Below are 12,650 nucleotides of genomic sequence, written 5' to 3' on the forward strand. Positions count from 1 at the left end.
AGCTGGGTACTATCACCTGGCAAAGCTGACACGTGAACCTAACCATCACACAGAGCAATACTACATTCTTCTCAAGTGCACCTGGACTGTTCTCCAGGATAGGCCATATGTTAGGCCACAAAAGAAGTCTCAATAAATTTTAGAAGATTGTTACAACACGAAGCGTCTTATCCAATGACACTGGAATGAAGCTAGAAATCAATACCAGATCTATAACCTAATTTCATATCCTGAGGAACTAAAGATGAGCAAACTAAATTTAAAGGTGGTAGAAGGAAGGAAATAATAACAATTAGAGCAGAGAGAATAGAAAACAATTGAGAGAATATGAATGAAACCAAAAGTCATACTTTGAAAATATCAATAAAATTGACAAACTTTTAGCTACACTGAAAAAAAAGAGAAGATACAAATAACTTACGTTCCAAAGTGAAAATAGGGTCATTACTACTGATTTTGTAGAAACTAAAAGAATTATAAGAGAATATTATGAACAATTATAAGCCAACAAGTTAGATAATTTAGAGGAAGTTGCCAAATTCCTAGAAACACATAACCTGCCTACATGACTCAAGAAAAAATAGAAGATCTCAACAGCCCAATAACAAGTAAAGAGATTGTATTGGTAATCAAAAACCTCCCAAAAAGTTAAGAGGAAAAAAGAAAAATCTCCCAGCAAAGGGAAGTACAGGAACAGATGGCTTCACTGGTGAATTTTACCAAACATTGAAGGAAGAATTAACACCAGTCTTTTCTTGAACTCTTCCAAACAACTGAAGAGGAAGGAACTCTTCCTAATTCTTTCAGTGAGCCTAGCATTATTCTGATACCGAAGCCAGATAAAGACTGACAAAGAAAACTGTAGACCAGTTTCCTTTATGAATATGATATAAAAGTTCTCAACAAAATAGAAGTAAATTGAATCCAACAGTATATTAAAAGCATAATACACCATGACAAGGTGAGGTTTATTCCAGGAATGCATGGGTATTCAACATTAGGAAATCAATATAATAAACCACATTAACAGAATGAAGGGGAAGAATCACATGATCATCTCAGTTGATGCAGAACAGACAGCTGACATTATACTCATTGGTGAAAACTTGAAAGCCGTCCCCCAAGGTCAGGAACAAGACAAGAATGCCCACTTTCACCATAGCTGTTCACCGTTGTTCTGACAGTTCTTGCAAGAGCGGTAAGGCAGGAAAAAGAAATAAAAAGACATCTGAATTGGAAAGGAAGAAGTAAAACTGTCTCTGTTATCAGATGGCATGATCCTGTGTGTAAAAGCCCAAAAGAATCCACAAGAAAACTGCCAGAACTAATATATGAATTCAGCAAAGTTGCAAGTTATAATATTAACATACAAAAATAAGTTTCTATATGCTAGCAAAAACAATCTGAAAAGGAAATATGAAAACAATTTCGTTCACAGTAGCATCTAAAAGAACCACATATCCAGGAAAAAATTTAACCAAGGAGGTGAAAAACTTGTACACTGAAAACTACAAAACATTGCTAAGAGAAATTAAAGGAGATCTAAATAAATGGCAGGGCATCTCATGATTGTTGATAGGAAGACTTAATATTGCTGAGATGTCATTATTACCCAAAGAGATAATACAGTATCAGTCAATGCCTATCAAAACTCCAGTAGCATTTTTGCAGAAATGAGAAGTCAGTCCTCAAATTCATATGGGACTGCAAGCGGCCCCAGATAGCCAAATCAGTAACTAAGAAGAACAAAATTGAAGGTTTCACACCTTCTAATTTCAAAACTTACTACAAAGCCACAATAATTAAAATAGGCTGGTACTGGCATAAAGATAGACATGTGGATCAATGGAATAGAATTTGAGAAACAAACTCATACATCTCTGGCCAACTGTCAGGTTTACTCAATGGGGAAAGAATAGTCTCTTCAGCAAACAGAATTGGGAAACCCGGATATCCACAAATAAAAGAATGAAGTTGGACCCCCTATCTCACACCATATACCAAATAAAAACTCAAAATGGATTAAGGACCTAAACATAAGCACTAAAACTATAAAACTCTTAGAATAAAACGTAGAGAGAAACTTTCATACTCTTGAATTTGGCAGTAATTTCTTAGATATGACACCAAAGTACAAGCAACAAAAGAAAAAAATAGATAAATGGACTTCCTCAAAATTAAAAACTTTTGTATGTCAAAGGATATTATCAAGAAAGTGAAAAGACAACCTACAGGATGGTAGAAAGAATTACTAACCATATTTCTAATACGGGTTTAATATCCAGAATATATAAGGAACTTGTACAACTCAAGAACAAAAAGACAACCCAATTTAAAAATGGGCAAAGGGCTTGAATAGACATTTTTTCAAAGAAGATATGTAGATGGCCAATGAGCACATTGAGCACATCATTAGTCATTTGGGAAATGCAAGTCAAAACCATGAGACAACACTTCATACTCACTGTAATAGCAATTATTAAAAAGAAAATAAAATAACAAGTATTGATGAGGATGTAGAGAAATTAGAATCCTTGTACTCTATTGGTGGGGTTGTAAAATGGTATACATGCTGACAGTTCCTCAGAAAGTTGAACATAGAATTACCATGTGACCTCATCAATCCCACATCTTGATATACATACAGTAGAATTGAAAGCAAGAAAGCAGGGACTCAAACAGGTATTTGTACACCAGTGTTCATAGCAGCATTACTTAACAATAGTCAAAATCAGTCTGTGTCTATCAGCAGATCAGTGGATAAACAAAACTTGGTTTATACATACAATGAAATATTATTCAGCCATGAAAAGGAATGAAATTCTGATACATGCTACAACATGGATGAATCTTGAAGAGATTTTGAGTGAAATAAGCCAAACACAAAAAGACAAATATTGTATGATCTCACTTATATGAAATACCTAGAATAAGCAAATTCATAGGAACAGAAAGCAAAATTATGGTTAACCAGAACCAAGGGATGAGGGGAATGGGGAGTTATTGCTTAATGGGTACAGTTTCTGTTTGAGGTAATGCAAGGTTTGAGTAATGGGTGTTGGTGATGGTAGCACAATATTGTGAATGTAATTAATACTACTGAATTACAGTTGAATTGGTTAAAATGGGAAATTTTGGGTTGTTTTTATATTACTACAATTTAAAAAAATAACCAGATTCTAGTAGCTAGTAAGTAGAATAGCCAGGACATGCATGTTGACCAGTAGAAATTTAATAGCAGTTACAAAAATAATGATCACCCATTGTGTGCTTGGTAAGTCCTCACAGTAATGTAATGATAACTGAGATTTACTGAAGTATCATGTTTATCTTATATATGTTTTTACATTTTGTCACATTTGTAAGAAAAATGGTATATTCTTTCTAATATCTTTATTAGAGCTTCTGAAGACCTCAAGACTCATATGGTGGTAGCTAACACAATGGAAGAGTTTCAGAAGGTACTAGATTCTGGAAAGGTAAGAGACTTCTAAAAAGTTTTGAATATAAAAATGTTTCAATAAATATTTTTTAAATATTTTAAGACTCTGAATTTATGCATGGTGATTCTTTTTTCAAGGTCAGTCACACAAAGGGATTATATGTTACTCAACATTATATACTCTTCATCTTTCATTTGATTTCTAAAAGCATTGCAACATTATATCATTTTTAGATAACACTATGAACTAATTATGTAAAAACTTTTTCTCAGGCTGGATATGCTAGCTAAACAACATGTATCTTTATTACCACTGAAGTCTTTTATTATTAAAATTTTTCATTTAGTTTCAGTTTGATGTAAATTCCTGATGTAAGCATTGTTCTAGTTTAAAAGCGCATATTCCTAAAACAAGATGAAAAGTCAGTTTCTTCAATTCCCTGACCTGATCCAGAGCTTAATTGATTGAACTTTCTCAGTAATATGGAGAGAAGAGTTGTATTGCTCAGGTCTAAGCCTGTTTTTTCAGAACAGGTGGATACTTCTCTCAGAACTACTTAGGTTTTCCTAATAAGGTAGTTAATGTATTTTATGTATTTATGTGCTTTTAGCTTTTCTTAGCCTAACCTTTTAAATTTCATAAGGAAGAGATCCTAATTTGCAAAATGATTAATTATTGGAATGAACTATTATGAACCAGTATTCTGGTGTGCATATTTAAATATACAGTCAGTCTTACGTCCCCATGGTGCACATGAGAAAACCACAGCCATAAAATTAAATGAATTACCCCTAGCTATACTGAAGCAAATCAGGTACTAAAGTTTATATCCCTCTTCTCACTCAGTTTGGTGCATTTTCCTTTGTGTAACCACCCCCCCCAACCCCAATTTATGCTGAGAATACAATGCAATTAGTTAACTAGTTAAATCTCTCTGCTCTCAGTTTATTAATCTGTAAAATGAGCACAAAATAGGTAATCTCAGAATCCTTTTAGAACCATAATTCTTTGGTGTTTAATTTTCTGTTTTTCTTACTTTATTTCCTTTGTAATCTTCCACCTTTCTGGGTTCCATAATTTGTCACTTGACTCAAATTGTCCCACTTCTAGTTCAAGGCTAGAGAATGAACAGGCACCTCTTGCTGTAACTTACTTATAATTATTTTCTTTCTATTCCACTTAAGGATTAGATTTTTTAATTTTCTTTATTATAGAAATATGATAGCTTTGTAATCTAGTCTATTAAAGACATTGCATAAGAGTTAATAAATCAGTAGAGTTAACTATCAGTTAATCCATTGCTTTTACAAAAGTGAATCCCAGCAGGTATTAGTGGAATCATGTCTTAATTCTAATATTAGATAAACTACTGTAGAAATTTCATCATCTCTTCTCACGTAGAATATATAGTATGGTTGTTTTATGTCCAAGGAATACATAGTGGCCAGAAAATTAACTTTATTTCTCATATTCAGTAGTTTGTTTATCCACCACCTCTTCTCAACATTGGTCAGCTTAGATGTGTTGACTGACCTTTGAGGCCATTGTAAATAAAATTGTATTTGCTAGGAGGGAAAAAGGAAAGGGAGCTTTGGAACGTGAATGTAGGTGAAAGTTTGATTTTTCTACACCCTGTTGGTATAAATGAAAAAAAGAAAGATTTTTTAATCTGCTTTATAGGGCTTGCTTTTAGTAAGTTGTTCCAAAGGGAGGATTGTAATTAAATCAAAATTAAATATTATCTATAAATAATGTGTATTTTTTACAGTTGTCATATATTACTAATCTGTTGTTGATTACTGTGATTTTCAAGTATTACGGTTTCTTCCCATGAGGAGTTTCTACTAAAGAATTTAAGAAATTACAGATTGTAGTGTCCTTTCTTTTTTAAGATACTTTTATTTTTTTAATTCAATTTTATTGAGATATATTCACATACCATACTATCATCCAAAGTGTACAGTCATTTATAGTACCATTATATAGTTGTGCTTTCATCACCACAATAAATTTTTGAGTATTTTCATTACTGAAAAAAAAAAAAGAGTAAAAATTAAGGTAAAAAGGAACCCCCCAAACATTCTCTTCTGCCATTCTCTCCCTATTATTCATTTACTTTTTGTCCCCATTTTTCTCCTCATCTGTCCATAGACTGGCTAAAGGGAGCGTAAGCCACACGGTTTTCTCAGTCACACAGTTACAAAGTGTAAGCTATATGGGTATACAGTCATCTTCAAGAGTCAGGGCTACTAGGTTGCAATTCAACAGTTTCAGGTATTTCCTTTTAGCTATTCCAATACACTAAAAACTAACAAGGGATATCTATAATAAACACATAAGAATAACCTCAAGAATGTCCTCTCAACTTCATTTGAAATCTTTCAGTCACTGAAATGTTATTTTGTTTCATTTCTCTTTCCCCTTTTGGTCAAGAAGGCTTTCTCATTCCTGTGATGCCAGTCCAGGTTCTTCCCTGGGAGTCTTGTCCCATGTTGCCAGGGAGATTTACACCCCTGGGAGTCATGTCCCACATAGGAGGGAGAGCAGTGAGTTTACCTGCAGAGTTGGCTTAGAGAGAGAGGCCATATTTGAGCAACAAAAGAGGTTCTCTGGGGGTAACTCTTAGGTACAATTATAAGTAGGCTTAGCCTCTCTTTTGCAGTAACAAGCTTCATGAGGGCAAGCCCCAAGATCAAGGGCTTGGCCTTCTAAATTGGTAGTCCCCAATGCTTGTGAGAATGTCAGTAATTCCCCAAGTGGGGAAGTTTAATATTTCCACATTTTTCCCCAGTCCCTCAAGGGGATTGTGCATATATATTTTTATTCTCTTCCCAAATTACTCTGGGATGTATTAGGGCTTCACACTAACCTGTACAAACCAACCAGATCTCACTCCCTATTCAAAGTTCCACGTAATTATGGTTTTTCGATGAACTGACCATGCAAGTTAAATTACATGGTGTGCTACAGAAAATATAGATTTTGCACCAAATAAACATTTCTTCTTTGGTCTCACACAGAAGTTGAAGTTTTAAAACACTGTCAGTATCATCCTTTACCCTTTAATATGGTTTAACTTAGTCCTAACCAAGTCCATTTCGTTTGTTTCTCTAACTGAAGTCTGATCTCTTTTTCAGCCTCTTTAACATTTGCTGTATTGGGTAATGCTGATATTCAAAGCTCCTGAACTCTGGCTCGGAGTCTCAGGTGTCACATCACACAGATACATGAAGTTCCAGGGACCGACCAGGTTATACACAAGAGCTCAGCATCTCAGAATTTAGAAATAGCCCTTACAACTGAGGAATAGATGTGACTACTGTAAGAGCTTACAATATAGGAATCTTTACCATAAACCTTCCCCTGATAATCTGTGCTCTCAGATTCAATTCTCAGTTCTCAGAGTTCGCACATCTCAGAGTTAGTCCATATTTGTGAGGCATTATAATGTTTGTCTTTTCATTTCTGGTTTATTTCACACAACATACTGTCATCAGGGTCCATTCACCTACTTGCATACCTCACAACTTCATTCATTCTCAAAGTCACTCAATATTCCATTGTATGTATACACCACAGTTCGCCATTCCATTCATCAGTCTGTGTACCCTTAGACCACCTCCATCCATTGCAAATCATGAATACTGCCACCATAAATCCACTGCAAATGTCCATTCATGTCCCTGTTCTCAGTTGTTCCAAGTATATACCAAATAACAGGGACCCTATGCAGAACCCTATGGCAGCCCCATACTTAGACTTCTGTGGAACCACCACACTGCCCTCTAGATGGGCTGTACCATTCTACTTGCCCACCACCAATAATTAGGTATATCCATCTCTACACATATTTTCCAGCACTTGTATCCCTCTGTTTATTTTTTAACAATTTTATTCACACACCATACATTCCCTCCTAAGTAAACAATCAGTGGTTCCTGGAACAATAACGTAGTTATGCATTCGCCACCACTAGCTATATGAGGACATTTCCGTTTCTTCCACAAAGAAAGAGGAAAAGGAGAATAAAAGAAAAAAGAAAGAAAACAAAAAAAGCGGCAGCTAAAAAAAAAGAAAAATACAATAAAAAGGTCGGACAACACCACCAATGCCAAGAACCCCATACCCCTCCCTTATATCCCCCTCTGATAGACATTTAGCTTTGGTATATTGCCTTTGTTACAATTAATGGAAGCATATTACAGTGTTACTGTTAACTATAGACTGTAGTTCGCATTCACTGTGTTTTCCCCCAATACTATCCTATCTTCAGCACCTTGAAAAGTTGACATTCATTTGTTCCCCCCCATGTAAAACATTCTTATATTTGTACATTAATCATACTCATTGACCACTCTAGGTTTCACTAAGTTATATAGTCCCAGTCTTTATCTTCTATCTTTTCTTCTGGTGTCATGCATGCCCCTGACCTTCCTCTGTCAACCATACTGACAGTCATCTTTGTTCATTGTACTTACAGTATTGTGCTACCATCACAAAGTATTGTGCTATCCATTTCTGGATCTGTACAATCAATCGTCTTGAACATCCTATACTTCTTCAGCATCAAATATCTGATCTCTGCTGTCTTTCTATCTCCTGATATCTTCATTTCATACTCTTCTCCAAACCTCTCTCTACTGTTTTTTCCTATCTGTCTGTAGCACTCCCTTTAGTATTTCTTGTAGAGGAGGTCTCCTGTTCATGAACTCTCTCAGTGTCTGTTTATCCAAAAATATTGTAAACTCTCTCTCATTTTTGAAGGACAGTTTTGCTGGATATAGGATTCTTGGTTGGCAGTTTTTCTCTTTCAGTATCTTGAATATATCATACTTTTGCCTTCTCACCTCCATGGTTTTTGCTGAGAGAACTTCACTTAGTCTTATCAAGCTTCCCTTATATGTAATGGATTGCTTTTCTCTTGCTGCTTTCAGAATTTTCTCGTTGTCTTTGACATCTGACAATCTGATTAGTAAGTGCCTTGGAGTAGGTCTATTTGAATCAATTCTTTTTGGGGTTCACTGCACTTCTTGGACCTATAATTTTATGTCTTTCATAAAAGTTTGGAAATTTTCATTGATTCAAACCTCTATCATTCTTTCTGCCCCATTTGCCTTCTCTTCTCCTTCTGGGACACCTATAACATGTATATTCATGCCTTTATGTTGTCCTTCAGTTCCCTGAGACCCTGCTCATATTTTCCCATTCTTTTCCCTATCTCTTCTTTTGTGTATAGGATTTCACGTCTTGTCCTCTAGTTGACTAATCCTTTCTTCTCCTTCTCCAAATCTGCTGTTGTATATTTCCATTGTGTTTTACATCTCTTTTATAATCACCCAGTATCTTCTTTATGTCCGTCATCTCTTTTGTCACATTTTCTTTCAACTCATTGATATGATTTAGAAGATTTGTTTCAACATCTAAAATTAGTTGTTTCAACTCCTGAATCTCAGTTGAGGTGTTAGTTTGAAACTTTCCTTTGACTGGGCCATATCTTCATGTTTTCTGATGTGGCTCAGATTGTTTGCTGTCTAGGCATCTGATTTTCTTGATTACTTTATTCTGGAGGTTGTTTTCTCTCTTTTGCCTAGAGTATTTTTGTTGTTTGCCTTTGATCTCTATATTTCTTTGTTCCTCTTGCTGACCAGTAGTCAGATTGGCTCTGCCTCCCATTCTTCATCCCCAAATCAGGCACCCACCATGGCTTGCCACAGGGATGGGAGTTAGGCACTGGGCACCCCAACAAGTTCACTATGTGTGGTAATACAAATCTGGCTTCCAGTGGTGCTCTGTTGTCTGCTGACCAGCAAGACTTGGGTTTGTTTTAGAACCCTGCTTTAGCAGTTGGGTCTTCCATATTTCTCAGCCAAAACAGGGCTGGGTTTCCATACAGGGCATGTAGACCAGCTCTTCTGGTCCTAAGAAAAGGTCTGGAACATCTTTTTGAAAGTGTTTCAGTTCCCTTGCACCTTCTGGCCTGTCAAGCAGATGGCACTGTTTGGTAACTTAAATGTCCTCAGAGGCCGCTTTGCCTCTGAGCACAGACTGTGTCTACACAGGTGAGCTGAAACTACATGATTCCTGTGCCCTCATTTTGCTGGCCAAAATCTTGCTTAATGTGGGGCTCGACCTGTGGCAAAGTACTCCTTCAGATGACCCAGTACCCCAGCCTTCCCCAAGGCAAGGAAACAGCTGCTGGCTATTGCTTCCCTCAAGAGTGGGAAAGGGCTTTCAGACCCAGGGCTGGGAACACAGTCTCTGTCCATGTTTTCTCAGTCTCTTTGTCCCTCACTGACCAGGGCCTTAAGCCATGTTGATAATGTCCAAGATAGTGTCTTTTAAAAACATAGCTATAGAAATAATCAAATAAAAACTTAAAACCTTTCCATTGCCAAATAAATAGTTTTATAATGCTATCCTTTCCTATTGGTGAGGATAAAAGGAATAAAAATATGGCTTTTGCAAAATTATCATGTGTAAGTCCAAATACATTTAATAACAACTTTACTTGAATTTGTTCATACGCTATAACCATGACTTCTTTATTTTGATTCGATTTTAACATTATTAGAGAAATACAAACATTAAGGCTTAGTGATTTTTTCCGTAAAAAAAGACTATAGTGTAAAAATTGTTAGTTATTGAAAAACAGAGCTGTAAATTTTTGTAACTTAATAGAAGTAAAATTTTTAAAGAAACCAGATTTAAACTTATTACCCAAGGACAGTCTTTAAGTTTCAATTGTCTTGATATTTTTATCATTGTGTAGTTAGTAAAAAATTTTTTCTGTGTTGTTTTTTATAATGAATTTAAGCACTTTCATGAATGTACTTTTTTTTTCATGCTTTTAAAAAGGTTTGCATGAGTGTTAATGATATACCAAGTCTCAATATGGGGCAGTGACTTTGTGTTATTTCAGCTTTTATGTCTCTAGTTTTTTGGTTTGTTTGTTTGTTTTTTAACTTTAGTTTTCATTGCAGAAATTATTTCCATATTAAAATTCCAAAAATGTTTGTTATTGCCATCCCTGCCACCTTCTTCCTACCCAGCTACTTCTACCCCCAAGATTTGCCTAGAAATTTATTAACTGTTTATTATCCTACAGCAGATTATCAGTGTAACAGTTTATCATCTTTGGGAGTTAGACTAACACATTTTACTGAATGAACGTAAGAGACTTAATTAATTAATTAATTATAGTAAATAATTACTGCAGTTCTCACCGTGCAGTTATATTCACCTGCTGAATTACTCAGTTTTCTGTGCTTACCTAATTTATTTACTTTCACCTTTCTTCTCCTTAGAGAAGCCCTTTGAAACCTGTTGAACCAAATCTCAATTGATAGGAAGAGTTTGCATGGAAGAGTTTTACTTTGAGCAAGGAATGTGTGGCTTGTAACAATCATAAATAGTTGAGAAAACTATATAATATCCTAGCTGTTTTTTTAAAGTGTGTATTTCTGATGCTTTGGGATTCTCCCCACCAATAACTGATTTCCAGGAATTTTTTGTAGGAAAGTTACATAATTGTTATTGAAGACAAACCTCATCTTGAAGTAGACATGCTATGAGAATTTTAACATTCAGAGCCGGCAGGATTTCTTGTTGCTTGTCTAGGTCAAGCTCCACATTTTATAAAAGAAAACTGAGGGTTAGAGGTTTTCAAACTGTGTAATTCAAAATTAGGATAAAAACCCCGGTCTCTTGATTCTGCCCCATTATTCTCTGTGGTCTAGCGAAACACAATTGAGAGGTTGTTTTTTTCCCATACAAAATTATTTTGGACCTTCAAATACTCTTTTACTTGAAAAATTATTCCTCTATTTGTAGCATGTTAGAAATAGTCTTGGCATAAAGTGAGGTTTACATGATTGTTCATTGTTATCATTAACTCGTAAAAATCAGTTTACCGTTTATCATCTCCCTTTTGTCCTCCTGATAACCATTTAGGTAGACAGAGCAGACATTGGTCCAGAATTGAAATGAGGGAGGCACAACTAGAGTCTAAACTTGGGTTTGCTCACCTTTTGTTCCTTCTCTTTAGCCACTATTTTATTGCCTGCTCATTTGGACATTTTAGTGCATTGCAACAATGTCTTTGTTGTGACTTAATGATCTATGGTATGTGGGTTTTGAATAATAGAAAAATATTTTTTCCTGTGTCTTACACCTTCTCAGCAAATACCCTAGCAGGTTTGCCAAGGCACCATGGCATAAAGAAAGGCTGGGAGAACTATACTTTTTGTTTGTAAGTTTAATAGAAAACTCAAATGTTACCTTTCATAGAACAGAAGGAGTTTAAATACTAAGTAAATATTTTTCCTTTTTTTATTAGATTGTGCAGATTCCCTTCTGTGGAGAAATTGACTGTGAAGACTGGATCAAAAAAACCACTGCCAGGTAAACATATTAATAGATAAAACATGAGAGGTATTGCAATAGAGAAGAATAGAAATAGACAGCATTAATGAATGGAATTCTTACTTGTTTTTTGTTTTTTGTTTTTTCAGGGATCAAGATCTTGAACCTGGTGCTCCGTCAATGGGAGCTAAAAGCCTTTGCATCCCCTTCAAACCACTCTGTGAGCTACAGCCTGGAGCCAAATGCGTCTGTAGCAAGAACCTTGCCAAGCACTACACCTTGTTTGGTCGTAGTTACTAAGGGATAAAACAAAACCCCTATCTCTAATCCTCATGTTTAAAAAAATTGGTACTATAATACCTTCCCAGATACAGCCAGTTTTATGATTTTTTAAAATAAAAGTTCTAAAAGCAGGTCATGTAAGGCAGTTATTCTTATGTCTAAATTAACAGTGAAAAAGAGACTTTTCTGTAACCAACCCCAAAAATAAATATCATGAGCTAACATTGGTTTATGTGTTCATTTGTTTCTGAAATGCCTGAAGTACATACTACAAAAAATTCCTATGAAAATAATTGAAACCATGTAACTATTCTTGATCTAAGCATCCCCCATATTGTTTCAGACTTTGAACCACCAATTATCCCTTGTGTCTTGAAGTACTTCTTTTCCATACCTTCTGCTAAATCTAAAATTGCCCTAAATCTTTGTTTAAAAAACAAAACCAAACTATAAATGAAAACAAAATATGTTTTCCCTTAGGCTTTACTCTCCCTCTAATTTTTACCTACTCTTAAAAGAGTCACGATTTCTGAAAGATTCATCAGCCCTCCTTCTACTTCTTAC

The 12,650-nt window shown here is 35.2% G+C and overlaps 1 protein-coding gene across 2 annotated transcripts in view; it reads left to right on the top strand.

The window, feature by feature from the left end:
• EPRS1 (glutamyl-prolyl-tRNA synthetase 1) overlaps nt 1-12,314 on the top strand; it is a 110,276-nt gene extending 97,962 nt beyond the window's left edge. The window contains exons 30-32 of one of the 2 annotated variants that reach the window (XM_037823647.1): nt 3,401-3,479; nt 11,779-11,843; nt 11,954-12,104. In XM_037823647.1, the coding sequence (XP_037679575.1) occupies nt 3,401-3,479; nt 11,779-11,843; nt 11,954-12,104 (295 nt within the window). Of the gene's footprint in view, nt 1-3,400; nt 3,480-11,778; nt 11,844-11,953 lie in introns of both variants that reach the window. The other variant, XM_037823639.1, reaches the window with a different exon arrangement.
• Nucleotides 12,315-12,650: the final 336 nt, after the last annotated feature.

Source organism: Choloepus didactylus, chromosome 2, assembly GCF_015220235.1.
Source record: "Choloepus didactylus isolate mChoDid1 chromosome 2, mChoDid1.pri, whole genome shotgun sequence".
Lineage (NCBI taxonomy): Eukaryota > Metazoa > Chordata > Mammalia > Pilosa > Megalonychidae > Choloepus > Choloepus didactylus.